We start from the raw sequence: 23314 nt of genomic DNA, 5'->3' as shown, positions 1-23314 counted from the left end.
ATCGCCCCCAGATCTCCCTACCCTACTGTAATTTGACAGTCTGCTTGTTGCTTTACTGTCTCTATATCTATCTTTTGGTTCATCAGTTTATAATGTTCTTTATTATCCATAAATGAGTGAGGTCATGTGGTGTTTCTCTTTCATTGACTGGCTTATTTCACTTAGCATGATCTTCTCCAATTCCATCCAGGTTGCTGCAAATGATGAGAATTCCTTCTTTTTTATGGCAGCATAGTATTCTTTTTTTTAAATTATTTATTTATTTATTTTATTTCCATGGCAGCATAGTATTCCATTGTGTAGATATACCATAGTTTTTTGATCCAATCATCTGCTGACTGGCACCTAGGCTGTTTCCAAATTCTAGCTATTGTAGATTGTGCTGCTATGAACATAGGGGTGCATATATCCTTTCTGATTGGTGTTTCTAGCTTCTTGGGATATATTCCTAGGAGTGGGATTACTGGGTCAAATGGGAGTTCCATTTTTTTCTTCCCCTTCTTAAGGAATACCCTTCAATAGCCTATATAATAAAAGGCTAATATACAAATCAACTGAACAGCAGAACAACCAATCACTATGACATGCACTGACCACCAGAGGGCAGACACTCAATACAGGAGCTGCCCCCTGGTGGTCATTTCGCTCCCATAGGGGAAGCAATGCTCAGCCAGAAGCCGGGCTCATGGCTGGTGAGTGCAGTGGTGGTGGCGGGAGCCTCTCCTGCCTCTGGCAGGTGGACATCCCCCGAGTGGTGACTGTGAGAGGGCACAGACTGGGCTGAGGGACCACCCCCCCTCAATGCATGAATGTCAAGCACCAGGCCTATAGTTTCATATAATACTAGTTTGGTGGTGGTAAACTCGTTTAGCTTTTTGTCTGAGAAGCTCTTTATCTGACCTCAGTTCTAAATGATAGCTTTGCTGGTGTAGAATAATCTTGGTTGTAGGTCCTAGCTATTCATCACTTTGCATATTTCTTGCCACTCCCTTCTGGCCTGCAAAGTTTCTGTTGAGGATTCAGCTGACAGATGTATGGGAACTCCCTTGAAAGTAACTGTTTTTCTCTTTCTACTTTAAAGGGTCTCTTTGTCTTTAATCCTTGGCATTTTAATTATGACGTGTCTTGGTGTGGGCCTCTTTGGGTTCCTCTGGTTTGGGACTTTCTGGATTTTGAAGTCTATTTCTTTCACAGGTAGGGGAAGTTTTTCTGTCATTGTTTCTTCAAATACCGTATTTTTCGGACCATAAGACGCACTTTTTCCCCCCCAGAAGTGGGGGGAAAAAGTCCCTGTGTCTTATAGTCCAAATATAGCCTACACATATACTTTAAAAAAAAAGTTTTTTTACTTGCCCGGCTCTGTGTGGTCTCTGTGTGCTTGCCCGGCTCTAAAATGGTTCTAAATGCTGCTGTTTACTTTACAGGGTTGATTACATGTGTTTATGACTGTGATGTTGGGTTTTAATGCACATAAAATATTTTAGGACACTATTTGTTTCAGAATCTTTTTTCTTCATTTCCCTCCTCTAAAAACTGGTGCGTTTTATGGTCCGGAGCGTCTTATGGTCCGAAAAATACGGTAGGTTTTCAATATCCTGCTCTCACTCTCTTCTCCTTCTGGCACCCCCATAATACGAATGTTGGTGTGCTTGAAGTTGTCCCAGAGGCTCCTTACCCTATCTTCATATATTTGGATTCTTTTTTTCTTTTTGTTCTTCTGATTGAGTGCTTTTTGCTTCCTCACATTTCAAATTGTTGATTTGATTCTCAGAATCCTCTACTCGAGTATTAAATCCCTGTATATTATTCTTTATTTCAGTCAGTAAATGCTTAATTTCTGACTGGTCTTTTTCCATTTTGTTAGAGGTTTTTAGATTTTTTTTGTTGTTGTTGTTGGTTTTGTTCTTATTTATTTAAGGTTATATGCAATAAATCTTAATATTTCTAGAAAAATAATCTTAAATATGATAATGTTACATGCAATAAACACCATTTCAAGAAAAATGATCTTACATATTACATGCAATAAAGAATATTTCAAGAATAAAAAATATTTTAAGTATAATATTACCAAAACTATACTAACATGGTATGATATCACAAAAGTTGTAGGAAATATTAAAAATCTGAAAATAACAGGATTACATTCTAGAATATTTTTTTTCCTCTGACTATTTTTGTTGATCAGTTTACGTTGTTCATTATATTCCACAAATGAGTGAGATTATATGATATTTGTCTTTCTCTGATGGGCTTATTTCACTGGCTTATTTTACTTTTAAAGTCTACTTTGTCAGCTATGAGTATTGCTACTCCAGCTTTTTTATCTTTTCCATTTGTGTATGGAAAAACTTTTCCATCCCTTCACTTTCATCCAGTGTGTGTCTTTTGATCTGAGGTGGGTCTCTTGTAGACAGCATATAGTTGGGTCATGTTTTTGAATCCATTCAACTACCCTTCACCTTTTGATTGGAGCATTTAATTCATTTACATTTAGGGTTATTATTGGCATGTGCTTATTTATAACCATTTTAATTCTGTATGGCTAGGTTTCTCTCTGTTTCTTCTCAGCAATCCCTTACAGCAATCCCTTTAGGATTTCTTGTCATGCTGGCTTGGTGGTGATGAACTCTTTTTTTTATCTGGGAAGCTCTTTATTTGACCATCTATTTTGAATAATGGCTTTGCTGGATATAGTAATCTTGGTCTCATACCCTTGCTTTCCATTACCCTCGAGTGCTTCATGTCATTCTCTTCTGGCCTGTAGAGTTTCTGATGAAAATCAGGTGTCAGCCTTATGGGAACTCCTTTGTAGGTAACAGTTTTCTCTTGCTGCCTTTAAGATTCTCTTTGTCTTTAAATTTTGTCATTTTAATTGTGATGTGCTGGGTGTGGGTCTGTTTGGGTTATTCTTGTTTGAGGTTCTCTGTGTCTCCCAAACTTGTGTGACTTCTCCCTTTATCAGGTTAGGGAAATTTCTACCATTATTTCTTCAAGCATCTTCTCTATTCCTTTCTGCCTCTTCTGGCACAACTGCTATTCTAATATTGTTATGTTTCACATTGTCCCACAGCTCCCTTAAGTTGTCCTACTGATATTTAATTGTTTTTTCTTTTTGGTTCTCTTAATTGAGTGATATTTTCAATTCTGTCTTCTAATTCACTGATTTGATCCTCAGCTTACCCTAATCTGCTGTGAATTTATTCGTTCCAATGTGTTCTTTATTTGTGTTATGTCATTCTTTATTTCAAACTGTTCTTTTTTCATGGTTACTATATCATTTTTCATGCTGTTGAGCAACTTTACCATTACTCTGAACTCTGCTTCAGATAAATTACTTATCTCTGCTTTATTTATCTCTTCTGGAGAATGCTATTATCTTTTATTTGGAGGTTGTTTTTTTGTCTCCTCATTTTGGCTGCCTGTTTGGGTTTGTGACTACTTTGTATTAGATAGATCCTCTATGCCTCTCAAACTCTAGTGCAGGACAGTGTCAAATGCTGTTCCCGGTTAATTAGATCAGGCAAAGACTCAAAGCCTCTAGAGACCACCTCTGTCCACAGACTCCTAGGATTCCAACTTGAAATTACTTCCAGGCACTAGTCTTCAGGTGTGGTGAAAGTCGTTTTTGTTTGTTTGTTTGTTTTTAAAAATATATATTTTATTGAACTTTTTACAGAGAGGAAGGGAGAGGGATAGAGAGTTAGAAACATCGATGAGAGAGAATCACCGATCAGCTGCCCCCTGCACACCCCCCACTGGGGATGTGCCCGCAACCAAGGCACATGCCCTTGACCAGAATCAAACCTGGGACCCCTCAGTCCGCAGGCCGACGCTCTATCCACTGAGCCAAACCGGTTTTGGGGAGTTGTTTTTTTTAACAGGATGTGACAGTTGCTTCTGCCTGGAGGCTAATTGTTATTTTTAGTCTCTGAAGTTGCCTCAGGGCAGGGTGTTTTCCAATAGGATGTGTCAACTGTCTTTCCCTCAGGCAAGGCTGGTGTGTGTGTGTGTGTGTGGGGGGGGTGGAGGGGGAGGGGTGAAGATGTCCTCCACTATGTTGGGAATGACTCAGCCCAGGAAACTGGATGTGTCTGCCTTTTTAGCTCTATTCTCCAAAACCCTAGTCCTGGGTTCTGCTTGCACAATTCCAGTCCATTTCACCTCCCCTCCCCCCCACAACCAGAGCACATGGTGGGTCTCTCCACAGGGAATTTTTGTGCATTGGTCCTTTAAGAGGGTGCCCAAACTTTTAGCTACCACTCCCTGGCAGAGATCCCACTGCTTGTTATGTGGGTACCCTTCTCAGTTTTGTGCTGTCTACTGGGGAGCCCAGCTTTGGGATTAGATCCTAGAGTTCTCAGTGGCTATCTCTTCCCCCTCCCCCCAGCTGAGATATCTCTCTGGGTCTTCAGTTGCCATCTGTGGGGGCCTGCCTGGCCAACCCTTTCGCACCTCTGTCCTCTTACCATTTTCTATGGTGGTCTCTACCTTTTGTCCTTGGGTATCAAGGTTCTCTCCTGTGAGTTTTCTGTTGATTATTCAAGAAGCCTTTCCGTATTTCAGGTGTAATTCCAGCTTGTTCCTGGGAGCATGTCCATGCAGCATTCTCCCACTCTGCCACCATTTTAATCTTCCCAGTTTCATTTATATTGTCACAGATAGATTCTTCATTACTTTACGGTGTTTCTAAACATTTGGTGATGAAATCCATCTTGGTGCTGCTATGGAAATTATCCATCTGTCTTTCCTTTATCCGTCATTGGCCTCAGGAGCAACTAAGACAATTTCTTTGGCTTTTCTTCAGGCAATAGCTCTGAAGGTGAAAAGTTGGAAATAAGTCTTCTGGGACTTAAAGTCCAAGGATGTCAATGCTCTAACTTTCTGGAGGATCATGAGAAGATTGTTCTGTGCCTTTTTCAGCTCCTTGAGGTTGCTGCATTTCTTGGCTCTTGCCCCTTCGCTCCATTGTCTGTTTTTTAAAAAGATTCTTAAGTAATCTTATAACTGGTTTTGAACTCAATATCCAGTAGTTTGCTTTCTTCCATTTCTTTCATTTGTGACATGTTTCTTTGTCTTTGCATTTTGACTGCTTCCCTGTGTTTGTTTCATGTATTGGGTAGACCTGTATGTCTCCTTGAGTTGGTAGAGTGGTCTTATATAGTAGGTGTCCTATAGGGCCCAGTGGCTCAGCCTCCCCAGTCACCTGAGCAGGGCAGTTTAGGTGCACTCCTTGGTGGGCTTTGAGCACAGTCTTGTATTTGAGCCTTGATTGCTGTTGGTGTCACTGGGAGGAATTGACCTTCAGACCAATTGGCTATGAGGTCCAGCCGTGATTACAGTAGGAGAGCTGCTGTGAAGGAGACACGCTATGGAACAGGCCTCACTTCAGTGGGGCTTTGATGCTCACTGAGTCTGCCTCTTGAGTGTGTCACTTATGGGTGTGTAGAGTTGTAATCTGGTTTGGTCTCATACTGACTACTGGGTACCAGAGAGGTGCATAGTCAGCCACTGGCTGTTCCACGCAGCAGGAGCTACAGAGAGATCTGCAGATTCCTCCTCTTTGTGTCAGGTTTGTATTGCCCAGATGAGGTCCAGCTATGAAGCAGGGCAGGCTGGTGCTGTGTCTTGGGCCCTCTATTGACAGGTGTGGGGCTCCCTGATGCAGCTGCAGCTAATTTGAGAGATTTTAGCCTGAGCAAGGACATGCCATTCATATGCAAAAGCTGTTGTACACAGCTTGGGTGGGGCTGTAAATTGGATGAGTTGGGGTGTTAGGGAATCACCAGGCAGAGTAAGCAGAAATGGCTGCTAGTCAGCCCTGCCACCGGGGAGATCCCAGCATAGGAACAATGAACCCTGCAAGCAGCTCTGTCTGAGAGCACCTCTGTCTGAGAGAAAGCTGCCCCGAGTTCCTGCCCTGGTGCCAGACAATCCAGTTCCTCCCCGTATGTGTCTGTCTTCCCCAGAGAGCCTTGCTCTGGTGCTGGAGCTCGGAGGAAGCAGGACCTTGTAAGTTCAGTTCCTGGTGCCCGCCTTTTAAGAGGAGCAGCTGGGTCTCCAGCAGCCTCTGTGTCCCTGAGCCCCAATCCACACTGGTTTCTGTAGCCTGTAGTTGTTACTGCTCGTATGGACTTCTTTTCCCAGCTCTGACACCCTGGGCTGGAGGTCTGGTGTGGGGCTGGGACCCCTTGCTCCTCGGTGGCTTCCACAGAGATGATCCACTTCCCGATGAAAAAAGCGGCACACGTGGGTGCCGGACCAGCCCATCCTCGCCTCTGCACTACCTCCCAGTCTCAGTGTGCTTTCTTCTTTACTTGTCTAGTTGTAGGACTTGTATGCTGCCAGTGTTCAGTGGTTCTGGATGGTGGTGGTTTTGTATTTTAGTTGTAATTTTGATGTGGTTGTGGGAGGAGGCAAGTACAGGCATTTACCTATGCCACCATCTTCCTTTCTCTGCATATAAATTCTTTGGTTAATCTCTTCCTACCCATCCATGCCTTCCCTCTGAGATTCGACAGTCTGTTCCATACCTCTATGTCCCTGGAACTATTTTTTTAATCAGTTTATTTTGTAAAATAGGGTCCACATATGAGAGAGATCATGTGATACTTATCTTTTTCTGACTTGCTTATTTTGCTTATCATAATACTCTCCAGGTCTCTCCATGCTGTCTCAAAGGGTAAGAAATCCTTTTCTTTTACTGCTGCCCAGTGTTCTATGGTATAAATGTACCACGGCTTTTTTATCCACTCATCTGCTGATGGGCACTTGGATTCTTTCCAGATCTTAGCTATTGTAATTTGCACTGCTGTGAACATAGAGGTGCAAATATTCTTTCTGATTGGTGTTTTGGATTTCTTAGGATATAATCCCAGAAGTGGGATCTTAGTTGGTAGTTTTTAATATGTCCCAGGGTATGTAAAGAACCTTCAATAATTTATAGACCTGTTTAGTAAATTTGTTTTATTGTCTATTGAGTGGTTAATTTAGGAAATGTAATTGTCTCAAAGTTAACTTGAAATATAACTTTGGAAATGTATAGCCATTAACATGGTCTTTCAGATATATGTGGAGAGATGTTAATTGTAATTTTTATGAGAGGTGTGTGACAAGAAAATATGTTAGGGAATCCCATTGTGTTTGCACATGTACACAAAGTATCTGTGTGTAGGATTTAAACCAAGGTATTAATTTTGATTCTTTCTTAGAGGATGGGATGAAATATGGCTCATATTCTTTTTCCTTGTTGTTGTATTATTGTTAGAAAGAGCAAATATCGGAATTTTCAGAGTTTTGAGGTGCTAAATTTTAGTATATATATATTTACCATAATTTAAAGAAATCCTGATATCTATAAAATTATACTACATAATACATTTTTTTAAAAAGAATTCAATTTTTTTACTGAGGAAAAATAAGGCAAGGAAATAATACCTTGTAAAATTCTCTTATGTTGCAAGTTCATATTTTTCATGCAATTTTTTTCTTATTTTCTCTGTAGTTGTTTGGTTTCCTTTTAGCATGTAAAACTCCATAAAGTCAGGAAAACTAAAATTTGAGCACACATTTTTTATGTACTTGGTCTGTGGTGGGTGTTTTTGGTGTCATGGGGGTGGGGGTGGTCTTTCTGACGTGAATTTAGGTGGGATTTTTCAGAACATTTATGGCAGGGCTTTCTCATGTTTGGTGACATGGTTTATTTTACAGATCTCCTGTGACTTACTGTGTTATCTGTAATTCTTTTTTCATTCCAATTATTTTTAAATTTTGAGACTCACCCAGGTGGCATGCTGTGGGTTGTGTGGTGTTGTTAGCACTTTGACACTGAATGTACTTGAGGCAGATAAACACTCTGTGTAGAATCACCACTTGTTTGAGCTGGGAAGGCCTTTAGTGCTGAAGTGGTTCAGCCCCTTCTTTTCTCATGAGAACGTTGCTTAGTGGCGTTGGACTGAATGCCCCGAAGTTTTCCTGGCTGTTCTAGGGTAGCTCTAAAGCATCTAGGGTAGCTCTAAAGCAAGAGCTGTACTCCTCAAGCCACACTCCCCGCTGCCCTGTCCTAACCTTCTCTGCTGTCCCCAGTCTCATGCCTGACTCCTGCACTCCTAGATGTTTGTGCTGTAATATGTGATTCCAAAGTGTGTCCTCTTACAGAAATGCAGTGTACACAGAGCTAATTTAAAGGAGCCACAGAGTTTTTAGTTTGTAATGAAGTTGATATTATACAGGAGGGCTTCTTACCTTTAAGATATATTTTTAGATGTAAGTTATATTTTAGAAATTAGTTAACATTAAATACCATTCTTATGTGTTATTTCAAGAATGGTTACTTAGCCTGGCTGTGTGGCTCAGTGGTAGAGCATCGACCTATGAACCAGGAGGTCAGGGTTCGATTCCAGATCAGGGTACAAGTCTGGGTTGCCGGCTGGATCCCCTCTAGGGGGCATGCCAAAGGCAGCCGATCAGTGATTCTCTCATCATTGATGTTTCTAGCCTATCCCTCTCCCTTCCTCTCGGAAATTGATTAAAAACTATATTTTTTAAATTGTGACAAGCCGAAACCGGTTTGGCTCAGTCAGTGGATAGAGTGTTGGCCTGCAGACTGAAAGGTCCCAGGTTTGATTCCGGTCAAGGGCATGTACCTTAGTTGCGGGCACATCCCCAATAGGGGGTGTGCAGGAGGCAGCTGATCGATGTCTCTCTCTCATCGATGTTTCTAACTCTATTCCTCTCTCTCTTCCTATCTATAAAAAAATCAATAAAATATATTTTTTAAAAATAAATAAAAATAAATGGTGACTTAAAATTAGTTACTAAATATTTAAAGTTTTTAAAATGTATATTAGTAGTAATAATCTGTATCTTCTATATATATAATAGCCTAATATGCAAATTGTCCCCTCTGGAGTTCGACTGGGAGCTTGATTGCTCGCTATGACATGCGCTGACCTCCAGGGGGCAGCATAGAACAAAGGAAGGCCCCAGGCAGCAGCCAGAGCGGCCCCAGTAAGTAGCTGGAAGACCCCAATCAGCCCTGATCACTGGCCAGGCCTAAGGACCCTACTCATACACTAATTTTGTGTACCAGGCCTCTAGTCTATGTATCGGGTCTAGTAATACTTAATGTCATTTTTTAACATTCGTTTAAAATCTTGCTTGGCGTTGACTTGTATTGACATAACCTTCAAACATGTGGTATCTACAGAACGTGTGAAGTGCAATTAACAAGTTTTGCTTGAAAAAGTTTGTGTTTGGTTTGGTTTTTGTTGCAAAACTAGGGCTAAGAAGATGGCGGATGAAGAGCATATTCGGCACTGCATGCTTTACGAGTTCCAATTAGGAAGAAAAGCAAGTGAGGCTGCAAAAAACATCTGTAGTGCTCTTGGTCAAGATGCAGTTAGCGCCAGAAAATGCCAGCGTTGGTTTGAGAAATTTCGCGAGGGAAATTTTTCGTTAGATGACAAGAGTGGTCGAGGCCGTGTGTCCAATTTTGATCAAGAAGCTCTTCAAGCTCTTTTGGTGCAAAATCCTCAAATTACCAAACAAGAGCTTGCGACAACTTTAAATTGTTCACAAAAAACAATTTCCAATCAATTGCGTGCACTTGGCAAAGTCCAAAAGTTTGGAAAATGGGTTCCTCATGAGTTGACCGACAACAACCATAATCAAAGAGTCACAATTTGCAGTTCGCTCCTCTCTCGTCAAAACCGTTTGCTGTTTTTAGAGCAAATTGTTACCGGAGATGAAGAGTGGGTGCTGTATGTTAATTTGAAAAGGCGGCCTCAATGGTTGGACAAAAAGGAGGCTCCGCAGCCCACGCCAAAACCTGACTTGCATGCGAAAAAAGTGATGTTGTGTGTTTGGTGGAATTTTAAAGGAATTCTTCATTATGAACTTTACCATCTAACCAAACCATTACAAGTGCAGTGTATAGTGCCCAATTGGAAAGGTTAGCCCAAGCTTTAAGAGAAAAAGAACCCGCGCTGATTAATCGGAAGGGCGTAATTCTTCACCACAATTACGCATGACCGCATACTGCAAGAATCACTGCTGAAAAACTGCGCCAGTTGGAATGGGAAGTTCTCCCTCAACCTGCATATTCTCCTGATATTGCCCCTTCCGATTACCATTTGTTTCGTTCTTTTTTTTTTTTTTAATATATTTTTTATTGATTTTGTACAGAGAGGAAAGGAGAGAGATAGTTAGAAACATCGATGAGAGAGAGTCATCGATCAGCTGCCTCTTGCACACCCCCCACTGGGGATATGCCCGCAACCAAGGCACATGCCCTTGACCGGAATCGAACCCGGGACCCTTCAGTCCCCAAGCCGACGCTCTATCCCTTGAGCCAAACCGGTCTCGGCTTGTTTCGTTCTTTGCAAAACTTTCTTCTTGGAAAAAAATTTAATAATGAACAATGCCTCAAAAATGCATTGACCGAATTTTTTGCATCAAAATCACAAGAATTTTACAACAGAGGGATTAAAATGCTTCCTGAGCGTTGGGCACAAGTAGTAGAAAACAACGGCAACTATATTGTTGATTAAATTTTGTTGTATTGTTTAAATAAATTCGATTTAAAAAAGTATTAGAAAACGACATTAATTATTACTAGACCTAATATAAAAGACTAAGCAACTGTTAATGACCAGTTGACCAGTTGCTATAACATGCACTGACTATCAGAGGACAGTGCAGGAGCTGCTACCTGGTGGTCAATGCACTCCCACAGCCAATCTCTTGCAGCTGACCAACCTCCTGTGGTCCCTCCTCTCAGCCGGTCAACCTCCCATGATCCCTCCCCCTCATCAGTTGGCCAACCTCCTGCAGTCCTTCTCCCTGGCCGGCCCTAATTGGCCCTGATCAGGACTGGGCAAGACAGCCCCAATTGCCGATCTCAGGCCAGGCTGAGGGACCCCACCTGTGCATGAATTCATGCACTAGGCCTCTAGTATAGTGCATACTATTCTAGTATATTAACATCCTGCAACATCTCCTCAGAGGAAGCAAACTCAGCTGTCTTCTGGTGGGATCTCTGGACACAGCTCAGGGTCTTTGCTCAGGAGCAGAGGGCAGGGTGCCTTGCAGCCTGGTGTGAGGCACATTCATTTGAGGGATTAATATAGACAGTATCCTCAGCTCACAGCTTTTTGGAAGAAATATATTGAGCAAGTATTTACTGACTTATTTCTCCCATTCCGTTTTAGGCTTCTCTACAGCTTGGCCTTTAACGCCAGGTTTCTGAGGCACCTTTGGGTTCTCATATCCTCAATGACAACACAGATGATCACAGGGTATGTATCCCAGACTTAGAAATTGAGCTTAAGGATGTGGGAAGTGGCAAATAATAAATACTGTATAGTATTTTAGGTACTGCTTATATCTAGCTTATTTCGTATTAGAAGGTAACTTCTAGATGGTCTCAATTTCACAAAAAGAAAGTAATGCCAATTTTACAGTTGTTCATCTGTATTATTAAGAGTATGGCTTTATCTGAGAGTAAATTTCTCTTAAAAATCTTAGTCATTTTTGGAAGTCAGAAACTTGACATTTCTTTGTTCCATATGACTTGCCTGTGCTTTTGAGATTGAAAATATAGATTTGAAGCAAATTTTTAAAACATTTTTATTGATTTCAGAGAGGAAAGGAAAGGGAGAGAGAGATAGAAATGTCAGTGATGAGAGAGAACCATCGATTTGGCTACCTCCTGCCTGCTCCCCACTAAGGATTGAGTGTATATCCCTGGGCATGTGCCCTAACCGGGAATTAAACTGTGACCTCCTGATTCATAGTTAGATGCTTAACCACTGGGCTACACTGCCAAGCTGAAGCAAATTTAGTACCATTACAAAATATTAAAAGATACCAAATACGGTAGAAGTTAGTTTTTAAAACTTTATGTTGAAATAATTTATTTTTTTCTTACCTGAATCATTATGTCACTTGAAGGTAAGAATCTTTACATACTGAAACTGAATGAGTAACAGGTAGAGAATTGAATATTTATGCAAACTGCCTTAGGCTGTTCCCATAAGGAATGTCTCCTCTGTCAGAGGTCTAAGTTGGCCCCTCCACACTGTCACACAGAAAGGTGCCATGTATGACTCAGTTTACTGAGGACAGAACTTGGGATGCACCTGCACGTGAGGCTCACGCCAGCCCACAAGGAAAGGAAGGCCTAGGTTTAGGCAAGGCTACAAAAAAGAGTGTTTCTTTAGTTGTGTTTTCTTTGGTTGTTGGGCTTTGGAGGAGGGGGAGAAGAAGCTGAAGGAAGGAATGTTTGGAGGTGAGGGTGGAGTGTCTGGCATTTGAGCATCCCGTCTTCTGCAGTGTGGTTGGGTGTGATGTATTAGATGAGCGAGGTGTCTTGTGTTGAGGGTTCTGACCTCAAGCTTTTCAGTGTGGTTTGCAGAAAAAGGAAGTTCCTGTTTCAGTGCCTCAGTGTCAGGGACAGTCGGCCCTGAGCGAGAGGAGCCACGTGTCCAATCATCTGTATAAAGCTGGCCACCTCTCAGCTAGTGTGGCTTTGTGGACATAGATGTTCACGGCGCCTACAGCCTCCATTGCCCAGGATTGACTGGACATTCTGTAGGGGACCATGGGACTTCATTCAACCATGAGAGAAAGGGAACAGATTGGAGGGAGTGAAGTATGTGTAATACATTACAGCCCTTAACAGGGGAGATTCCAAACTGCTCTCAGGACCCCTCACCTTAGACTGCTCTGTGTGGTCAGTGACTGCTCGTAAGAGCAGGAGCAGTAACAGCTGGGAGATGAACTCGAACTTGGATGATAGAAATAGGGCCCAGGGTAGAGAAGGGGAGACCTCCCTACAGCTTCTGACAAGGTTCAGGATTCACCTCTGTTCCTGAACGTCAAGTAGCTCCATAGTTTTTCATAGTCTGCTTTGTTGAATATGTTAAATAGATGGGGGGGAGGCACTTCAATATAACAGTAAACGTGGGTCTGTAACGGTGGCCTTGCGTACTGCCGCTCTCCTCCGAGGGCCGTCCTTGGGCCTGGCTCACTCTCAGTGACTCGGGCCATGAGTTCAGAGTGGCCGGTCAGTTCCTGCGTTTTAGTCTGTTACTCGCCTACATTATTAGAATGACTTCACCTTCCCTTGAGATAGATGCGTGGCCCCCGTGAATGAGAATTCCCTGATTGTGTTGTCTGGTGTCATGTCTTCTCTCTCCCCACTCAGGTCGATGGTGCCGCTGCTTCAGGTGATTTCAAGGGGCTCTCCCATGTCCTTTGAAGATTCCAGCCGCATCATCCCACTCTTCTACCTGTTCAGCTCCTTGTTTAGTCACTCTCTGATCTCCATACATGATAATGAGTTCTTCGGGGACCCCATAGAAGGTGAGACTTGCGGAGTCCAATTGTTGCTGGCCCCCTGGCTCCTCCTCTCATGCCCACGGAGGACGGGACATCTTCACCTTCTAAGGCTGTCGGTGTGGAGAGAACTTTTCTAAAGTTGTGATGGGAGCTGGCGTGTTTTCCAGCCGCAGGTCAGAGACAATCATCCCTGATGCCCTTCACTCTGGAAGAGTTGGTGGTGCTGTCCCGCTGCCTCCGCGACGCCTGCCTCGGGATCATCAAGCTAGCTTACCCGGAGACCAAGCCCGAGGTCCGGGAAGAGTACATCACCGCGTTCCAGAGCATCGGGGTGACCACGAGCGCCGAGATGCAGCAGTGCATCCAGACAGAGCAGAAGCGGTGGATCCAGCTGTTCAAGGTCAGAGGCAGCACAGGTGTGCTCTCCTTCCTGCGCGTCAGTAGGCGGGATTCGCAGTCCCAAGCTTGTAAATTAAGTCATTTTGTTTGCCTGTGTTTTTTTTGTGTGTGTGTGTTTTTTTTTTGTTTTTTTTTTTGTGTGTGTGTGTGTGTGTGTGTTTGGGGGGGGGGGTGTTTGTTTTGCTATTTTAGATGTTGTATATTTAGTTCTTATTTTATTTTTTGCTAATCCTCACCCAAGGATATTTTTCCATTGATTTTTAAAGAGAGTGGAAGGGAAGGGGAGAGAGAGAAACGTTGATATGAGACACATTGATTGGTAGGCTCCTGCACTCATCTTGACCTAGGCCAGGATTGCGCCTGCAGCTAAGTGTGTGCTCTTGACTGGAATTGAACCGCAACTCTTTAGTCTGGAGGCCGAAGTGCTTTTTTTTTTTAAGTTAAATTTGTTGGGGTGATATTGGTTAATAGGATAATATAGGTTTCAAGTATACATTTTTAAAAAATACATATATTTTATTGATTTTGTACAGAGAGGAAGGGAGAGAGATAGAGAGTTAGAAACATCGATGAGAGAGAGTCATCAATCAGCTGCCTCCTGCACACCCCCCACTGGGGATATGCCCGCAACCAAGGTACATGCCCTCTACCGGAATCGAACCCGGGACCCTTCAGCCGACGCTCCATCCATTGAGCCAAACCGGTTTCGGTTCAAGTATACATTTCATTTTGTTTGTTCATCCTCACCTGAGGATATTTTTCCATTGATTTTTAAAGATTTATCTGTTTTTTATTAAATTTATTGGGTTGGCATTGGTCAACGTGAACGTAAGTTTCTGGTGGTTTTAAAGAAATTAAAAAATTAATTTTTAAAAATTTATTGATTAAGGTATCACATATTTGTCCTCAACCCCCCAATTGGGGTTTTCTTTTAAATATATATATATATATATATATATATATATATATATATATATATTTTTTTTTTTTTTTTTTTTTTTTTTTTTTTACGAGACCGGATTGGCTCAATCGATAGAGCATCGGCTTGGGGACTGAGGGTCCCAGGTTCTGTTACGGTCAAGGGCATGTGCCTTGGTTGCGGGCATATCCCCATTAGGGGATGTGCAAGAGGCAGCTGATCGATGACTCTCTCTCATCGATGTTTCTAACGCTCTATCTCTCTCCTTTCCTCTCTGTACAAAATCAATAAAATATATTTTAAAAATAAATAAATAAAATGTTTAAAATATATATATATTTTTTATTGATTTTAGAGAGGAAGGGAGAGGGAGAGAAAGACATCAATGATCAGGATCATTGATCTCTTGCTTTTTTTTTTTTTTAACAGTATGTGGTTCTATCCACTGAGCCAAACCAGTTAGGGCTATTTTATCAATTTTTTGTGTAGTCTTTTTGTTCTCTATTCTGTTCAGTTCTGCTCTAATTTTTATTATTTCCTTCTGCTGACTTTGGGTTGCTTTTATTCTTCTTTTTCTAGTTTTTTAAGATGTGATGTTAGGTTATTTACTTGGGATTTCTCTTGTTTCTTGACATAGGCCTGTAATGACCTTCTTATTACTGTTTTCACTGCATCCCAGAAGTTCTGACATGTCATATTGTCATTCTCATTTATATGTCTTTTGAGCTTATCTTTTATTTATTCTTTAACTCAGTCATTTTTTAGTAGTATGTTACTTAATCTCCACGTATGTGTGGGTTTCTTTACTTCCTTTTGGCAGTTGATTTCTACTTTCAAGGCATTGTAGTCAGAGGATATGCTTGGTATAATTTCAGTCTTCTTGAATTTGTTGATGCTAGTTTTGTGACCCAACATATGTTCTATCCTTAAGAATGTTCCATGTGCACTGGTGAGGATGTATGATCTGATGTTCTGGAATGAAAGGTTCTGAAAATGACAATTATGTTCATTTGGTCTAGTGTTTCATTTAAGGCCGATATTTCTTTATTGACTTTCTGTTTGGTTGATCTGTCTAGAGCTGTCAATGGAGTATTAATGTCTCCAACTATGATTGTGTTTTGATCTGTTTCCCCCGTTAGCTCTGTGAGTAGTTGTTTTATATATGTTGGTGCTCCCTGGTTGGCTGCATATATATTGAGAAGTGTTATGTTTTCTTGATGTAGTTCCCTTTATCATTATTAACTATCCATCTTTGTCTCTTATCTTTGTTATCTTGAAATCCATTTTGTCAGATACAAATGTACTCTTCTGTGGATGTTATTTGCTTGGAGAATCATTTTCCACCCTTTTACTTTGAATCTGCCTTTTTCTTTGCAGCTTAGATGTGTCTCTTATAGGCAGCATATGGTTGGGTTCTGTTTTTTGTTGTTGTTGTTGTTCGTTTTTTGCCACTATTGGTTCTAAGCAGAGAAGTGAATGCTCTATTTATGACCTTAAAACAGTTCTTAAAAAAAAAAAAAAAAAAAGGTGGGGGTGGCGGGGAGCAAGTCTAGAAACAGATACCAATTGGGAGGCTCTTTCCATAGTCTAAAGAAGAGAATGACTAGGGTGGGGCAGTGAAGGGGTGATAAGTGGACAGATACAGAGTCTGCTGAGACGATAAGGCAAGAAGACTTGCTGAGAGGCTGGAAGTGGAGAGGTGCTAGGAAGGGGGAATCTCTAAGATAACCTTTAGGTTTGGGTCTTGAGCAGCTGGGGGTCTAGCGGTAGCATACACTGAGGAGGAGACAGGAGGGAACAGGTTGGTGTGGAAAGATAAAAGGTTCTTCGTTTGGACTTGTCCAACTTGAGGTGTCTATGCTGCACCCACTTGGAGAAGTCTGGTTACTGTTGGGTGGCTGTGTCTGCAAGTCCAGGGTGAGAGGGAGGTCTGGGCTGGAGATAAGAATTGGGAGTGCTGAGCATGTTGTGTTAAAGCCATGGGAAGTGGTGAGGTCACTCTGGGGGAGGGTGTATATGGCAGAAACAGAGAGTCCAGGATGGAGGCCAAGGACATGACATTTGCCAATGGGTGGGATGGAGAGGAGGCAGCCTTTCACAGAAGACTGAGTGTGAGCTGCCAGGTGGGGAATTGTTTGGGGAGAAGTAGGCATAGAAGCCAGGAGAGAGATTTAGAAAGATACTGGGATTGATCATGTTAGGCAGCCCTAGGCCAGACTCTTCCCCAGTACACAGCTCTGCTCCTCAGTGTCTGCTTTGCACTGTACTGGTCTCCGTTCTGTGCCAGTCTGCTCCCTTCCAGTGAGACATCTTCAGTCTTCAGTCTTTGATGGAAAAGAGACGTCCGCTCCCTCTGCGCCTCTGAATTGGTGAATTCAGACCACTTACATATAGGGTAATTGATGTTTGAGGATTTCCTATAACCATTTTATCTTTGTTCTCTGGTGGCTCTGTGCCTCCATTGGTTCTTTTCCTTTGTTTCTGTCTGTTGTTTTTGTTTGGTGGTATTCCACACTTCTTCCCTTCTTTTTTTAAGCTGTATGCCCTGGTTTGGGGATTTTTGTGTGTGTTATCATTAGGTTTATGAAAAATAAAGTTGCATACATACCCTAGTTGTTTTCTTTCTTTTTATAATAGATTTTATTGATTTTCTACAGAGAGGAAGAGAGAGGGATAGAGAGTTAGAAACATCAATGAGAGAGAATCATCGATCAGCTGCCTCTTGCACACCCCCTTCTGGGGAGTGCCCTCAACCAAGGTACATGCCCTTGACCAGAATCGAACCTAGTTGTTTTCTTTTGAGTGCATCTGGTCTTCATTCTCCTTTGCCAGATCAGACCTTTCACACACACACACACACACACACACACACACACACACCCCTTATGTTTTTGTTGTCACAGATTATCCCTGTTGATGCTGTAAGTTTTTTGGTGATCTTACCCAAAGTGTTGTGACCTTATGTTCTCTGTTTCAGGTAAAATAACTCCCTTGAGTATTTCCTGAAATGGAAGTTTTAAACTGTTTCTCCTGGCCAAAGAAAGCGCCTGCTACCACGCTTTCTCCTCTCTCCCGGCGGAGCTGCGAGCTCCTGGCTGCAGGGTTGCATCTGTGGGCCGTCTGCGTTTCCTCCCTTCTCGTCTCCCCATTTATTCCTGGTTGCCCACCTTTAGATGTTTCAGTGCCAGGCTCTCTCAGGTGTTGAGCAGGGATTTCCTAGTTGAATTAGAGTTGGTTAAGCTGATGAAATTTCAAGAGCAAAGGACAAGGTGTGCTGTCACAGTGCCATTCCTCTGATGTCACTCCTCCATTGACTCCTAGCGCAAGAAGAGAGGGAGAGAGAAATATTTTTTTTATTTTTTTTTTTAATATATTTTATTGATTTTGTACAGAGAGGAAGGGAGAGAGATAGAGAGCTAGAAACATCGATGAGAGAGAGTCATCGATCAGCTGCCTCTTGCACACCCCCTACTGGGGATATGCCCGCAGCCAAGGTACATGCCCTTGACCAGAATCGAACCCGGGTCCCTCAGTCCCCAAGCCGACGCTCTATCCACTGAGCCAAACCGGTCTCGGCGGAGAGAGAAATATTGACGAGAGAGAGAGACATTGATTGGTTGCCTCGGCAAGGGACCTGACTGGGGCCAGGGATTGAACCTGCAATCCAGGTATGTGCCCTTGACTAGGAATTGAACCCTCAACGCTTCAGTGCACGGGCCAGCACTAACCACTGGGAACACCAGGCAGGGCTCAGTGTACATTTGTGACACATGACCTGCACATTGCACTGTGTGCTCACCACCCACTCAGAGCATCTTCCATCGCCATGTATTTGGCTTTCTCTGCCCTTTCTACCCCCGTCCTTGACATTTGCCTTCTTTTAAAACCTCGTTTTTACATTGTTAAATGCATCTGTTAAAAATTGCACTAAGTATTTTTGGTGACAAGATAAAATACAAATAAAATTTGTTATATTTTTATTTTTCACTAAAAGATCTCTTACAGATTTTTATTTTCTTAATCTTTTAAGAAATAACCTTAGTGAAATAAGGTCATAAATTTAATGGAAGTTGAATATAAATTATTTTAAACCATCTCTATCTATAATCACAGAGAAAGAGCAGTCAGGAGACTCCATGGCAGGAATGTTGGCAGGAACTGCCGCCACTGAGAGAGACTGGGACTGTTGGGGTAGAAAAAAAGAAAAGCAAAAGGGTGCTTGACTTCTCATGAAATTTCTGCAGCAAACACATCCAGTCAGCTAAAATTGCTCATTAAAGGAGTGGGAGCAGAAGAAATGCATTTTCCAAATTGAATGTTAGATTTACAGTCCGTTTAATACTGGCGACCTCTCGCGCACTAATGCTCAATTCGAGTCATCAGCTGTCCCTTTAGGTCTTTTATCACTGCTTTTGTCAAGCTATCTATTTAATTGAAAGAAGTTAATTGAATGAAAATGATCAACTAAGCTTGTATTAATATTGCTAATGGAATTTTCTTCTTGGCCATGTTTGGAGAAAGATGTCAAGCTAGACTTTAGGAAAGGCCCATTAATGCTTGCACTTAACCTGATGGGCTAATTAAGGACTGCTTATTCATCCTACGAGTGCGTGACAGTCTCTATCCAGCCTACTGGGCCTGATTTTACAACACATTTCCCTTATGAGCATGGGCATTAGGAGCAGAGAGAGGAACTGATAATGTTTTGATTGCACTGAATACAGTCCTGATGCATCATTGAATTTATAATGTGTGCAGATTGAGGTAATAAATATTTGCACAATTTATTTTATTACCTATTTCTATATTTCCAAGTTAACTTTGAAGGTCACCTGTTGAACCCTTAATATATCCTTTCTTAAAGATTGACAATTTTGCAACTTCTCTAAGTTAAAAATAAGCTATGTACCCATTTAAAACCCATATTTCTTATGTAAACATTTCCTGGATATGAGTATTATGGTAGCATATGTGTTTTCCTTTAAGTATTTAATTAAACTCTGGAATCTCTGTTAATAAAGGTTTCTATTTTGTAGATATAAGGTATTGTGTACAATATCAGATAACCTCATTATTTTATAGCACCTATTGAGAATTTAATAATTTTCATTTGACAGGCTTATCTTTTGAACCTAGGAATCGTTGACTTTAATAATACTGTGTATTTCCCTGTTGGTCCTTATTTTGTTTAAGCATTAAATGGAAATTTCATAGTGAATTTTTTATGCCTCAAAATGACTTATTACCACTTTATTAGAAATGGAGGTTTTTTGAAAACTAGGGTAAAAGTTCACTTTTGGGTAAAGGGTTATTTTTGGTTTGAAATTGAGTTGTTATAAAGACCTGAGTTTAGAGTAGAATTGTTTGCAGTAGTTGTTTTTTAACATGATTTCTGTTGTGTTTTTGTTGTTGTTGTTTGTTTTTTTGAGGGGTGTTAATTGAGCCAAGGCTTAAAAATAAAATCAAGGTATAGTCTTTAAATCACATGAGTCAAACACAAGGCCTGCAGGCCAAATCCGTCCCGCCAGGCCTTGCAATGTGGCCCGCACCACGCTGTCATCACTGCACTCCGCTGCGTTTCCATCACAATGACAGTTTATGACTGTTCAGTAAACCATTCGGCCCGCGATTTAGGCTGGATTTTAGATTTTGGCCCCTTCTCTGATTGAGTTCGACACCCCTACTTTAAATAGAAAAGGGTTCAGCTGCTATTAGGTTTTCTTTACCTTAAGGATGCTACTGTGGTATTAAGGTAGAAAAGATGCTCTATACAGTGCAGTGACAAGAATCCCCTTCAGTGGCTTCTGTGTTCTGAACAGTTTCCTCAGCGCTTTGTGAGGACTAACAGACTTAGCATGCTGACTCTGAGGAAGGTACGCAGTAGTGTTTCCGTGTTACAGGGGAGGTCACCCAGTAGTGGGTGGGAGAACCAGAATAAACTGTTGGCCTTTGTTACATATTGAAGCGCCACATTTGAGTTGAAGAATTCAAGGTAGAGTCAACCAAGAAGGCAATAGCATTGCCTTTCTTTGATGGACAGAATTGCAGAGATGAGACCTGACTCCCTCCACTGCCAGCCGTTTTTCGAGCCCACACAGGTCTCTGGCGCTGGCTTCTGGAGAAGCTGCTGGCTGGTCACAGACTAGTACTTCAGTGGAGAGAGTCCTCTCTCCTCACGACGGGAACTGGGGTCAGTCTCCAAGGCCTCCTTGACACTGCTAAGACAGTGTATGCATTTATCAAGTTCATAAACCCCTGCTGGCGTGTCATCTATAGCTCCGATTGCTTTAGCCCACGTGCACTCCCGGGCAGCATGCATGTGTGCAACTCCCCAGTGGGAGGAGATGTGGGGGCAGGAGGGACTCGTGCCCTGCCTGCCACACCTGGCTGGACAGAAAGGGCACAGTGCAAGCGAATGTCGCTGACCTGGTGTTGATTTGTGTTTTTCCATTTCATTTTTATTTTGTTTTATTTTTAAATATATTTTATTGATTTTTTACAGAGAGGAAGGGAGAGAGCTAGAAATGTCGATGAGAGAGAAACAACTACCAGCTGCCTCTTGCACAATCCCTACCGGGCATGTGCCCGCAACCAATGTACATGTCCTTGACCGAAATGGAACCTGGGGCCTTTCAGTTCGCAGACCAACGCTCTTCCACTGAGCCAAACCAGCTTCAGCTGTGTTTTTCCACTTAACTTTTAGAAGTCTTTTCAAAAAGACTTCTAAAAGTTAAGTCCAAACAACAGCAGACAGACCCTAGCTGTGACCCTAACACGCCCCCGGCAGCTGTGTGTTAACCGAGGGGCGCAGAGCAGTGGCCTGTGTCCTGTGGAACTCTGCCGCGTCCTCCTGTCTTTTAAGAGACTGCTCTGTTTTTACTAAGAAGGAGAATGGAAATGTGCTGGGCAACACTTGTCTTTATCAACACTCCATTTTAGCAAGTAGTGAGCCTCCGGCGGCAGCAGCCCATGTCAGATGCTCTATAAACTACAGTCACAGTCCAAATACCCCAGGAACAGTGACTGTGCCAGTGCTGGGGTTGTAACTGAGGCCAGACTGAGTCACTGACCTTCAGTGTCATTCTTTATTCAGTGAACAAGACGTCCCGCCAACCGCAGTGAGACGGGACGGACGTCCCGCCAACCACGGTGAGACGGGACGGACGTCCCACTAACCCAGTGAGACAGGACGGACGTCCCGCCAACCCAGGGAGACGGGACAGATGTCCCACCAACCACGGTGAGACGGGACGGACGTCCCACTAACCCAGTGAGACAGGACGGACGTCCCGCCAACCCAGGGAGACGGGACGGACATCCTGCCAACCGCGGTGAGACGGGACGGACGTCCCACTAACCCAGTGAGACGGGACGGACGTCCCGCCAACTGCAGTGAGAAGGGACGGACGTCCCGCCAACCCAGTGAGACAAGACAGAGCCCAGAAACAGTGCCTGGAGCTCACAGGTGGGGGCAACTCAGGTCTTTTGTGCAGCTTAATCAAGTCAAGAAGCCCGGTGTCTGGTCACCCCGGTCCTGTTCGGCCAGCAGGGCTTTTCTGGCCGTTCTCCTATTTCATTTTTAGATGTTCTTCGCTATGAAATCAACTCTTACACATTTCCTACTTGACGTGTTTTACCATATTACATATTTGCCCCACCTTAGTCCCTGCAAGTTATGTGCTGAGTCCTTTACTTTGTATTGAAATGTTTGTAAGACTTGCCTAAGGTGTTTGATTTTACTTGCAGAGAACTCTCTGATCCATTTTCAAATTGTTGTTCCAGCTTTTCTTACCTTTCACCACCTTTAATCAATTTAAGTAATTTTTCATGGTTATCGCCATAAATTTGCTTTTTTAGTATCAAATATTTGTGATAGTGAAAATGAATGCAGAGCACGAGCTGGTTTGGCTCAGTGGATAGAGAGTCAGGCTGTGTACTGAAAGGTCACAGGTTCAATTCTGGCCAAGGGCACATGCCTGGGTTGCGGGCTTGATCCCCATTTAGGAGCGTGCAGGAGGCAGCCAATCAATGATTATCTCTCATCATTGATATTTCTCTCTCTCCCCTCCTCTGTGAAATAAATAAATAAATAAATAAATTTTAAAATAAAATGAATGCAGAGAAAAGGAATGTGTATAGAGGTGCTTTGACATTACAAAAAGGACCCTGTTAACTTTCATGGTTTCTTAAAATTTGTATTTTTTTGTGAAACTTAGATGAAACATAGTGTTAATGAAGAAGTTAATGTTCCCTGTTGCATTTAAGATAAGAGCTTTGACATTTCTGCAAAAGTATTTGGACTGGGTGGTCCAGAGCTAGTATTGCCAGATTTAGTACACAAATACGTTTCACCTAGTTAAATTTGACTTCAGATAACAAATGCACTTTTAAATATAGACATGTGCTATGCAGTATTTTATACTCTGAATAGAACAATATTTGGGACATACTTACACTGAAAACTTAATTGGTGTATGTCTGAAATTCAGACTTACCAGGTGTGTGGTGCTCCCTCAGGCCGCGCAGGGTCCTCCTCACATCAGGCTCCATGTCACCTTCCATTTGTTGAGATGCTTTTCCACAGTGACTTCCATCTTGGCATTCCTTCCTTGATATACACTCTTAGGCCAAAAATCACTTTTTATTTATTTATAT

General features: G+C 42.3%; 1 protein-coding gene across 11 annotated transcripts in view; it reads left to right on the top strand.

The window, feature by feature from the left end:
* UBE3C (ubiquitin protein ligase E3C) overlaps nucleotides 1–23314 on the top strand; it is a 117562-nt gene that overhangs the window by 49205 nt on the left and 45043 nt on the right. For 10 of the 11 annotated variants that reach the window (XM_036432713.2, XM_036432710.2, XM_036432712.2 and 7 more), the window contains 3 exons: nucleotides 11211–11297; nucleotides 13208–13365; nucleotides 13509–13741. In XM_036432713.2, coding sequence (XP_036288606.1) covers nucleotides 11211–11297; nucleotides 13208–13365; nucleotides 13509–13741 — 478 coding nt within the window. The remainder of the gene's footprint in view (nucleotides 1–11210; nucleotides 11298–13207; nucleotides 13366–13508; nucleotides 13742–23314) is intronic. The other variant, XM_036432706.2, reaches the window with a different exon arrangement.

This window comes from Pipistrellus kuhlii, unplaced genomic scaffold, assembly GCF_014108245.1.
Source record: "Pipistrellus kuhlii isolate mPipKuh1 unplaced genomic scaffold, mPipKuh1.p scaffold_m20_p_116, whole genome shotgun sequence".
NCBI lineage: Eukaryota > Metazoa > Chordata > Mammalia > Chiroptera > Vespertilionidae > Pipistrellus > Pipistrellus kuhlii.
This window is presented reverse-complemented; position numbering and strand designations above follow the sequence as displayed.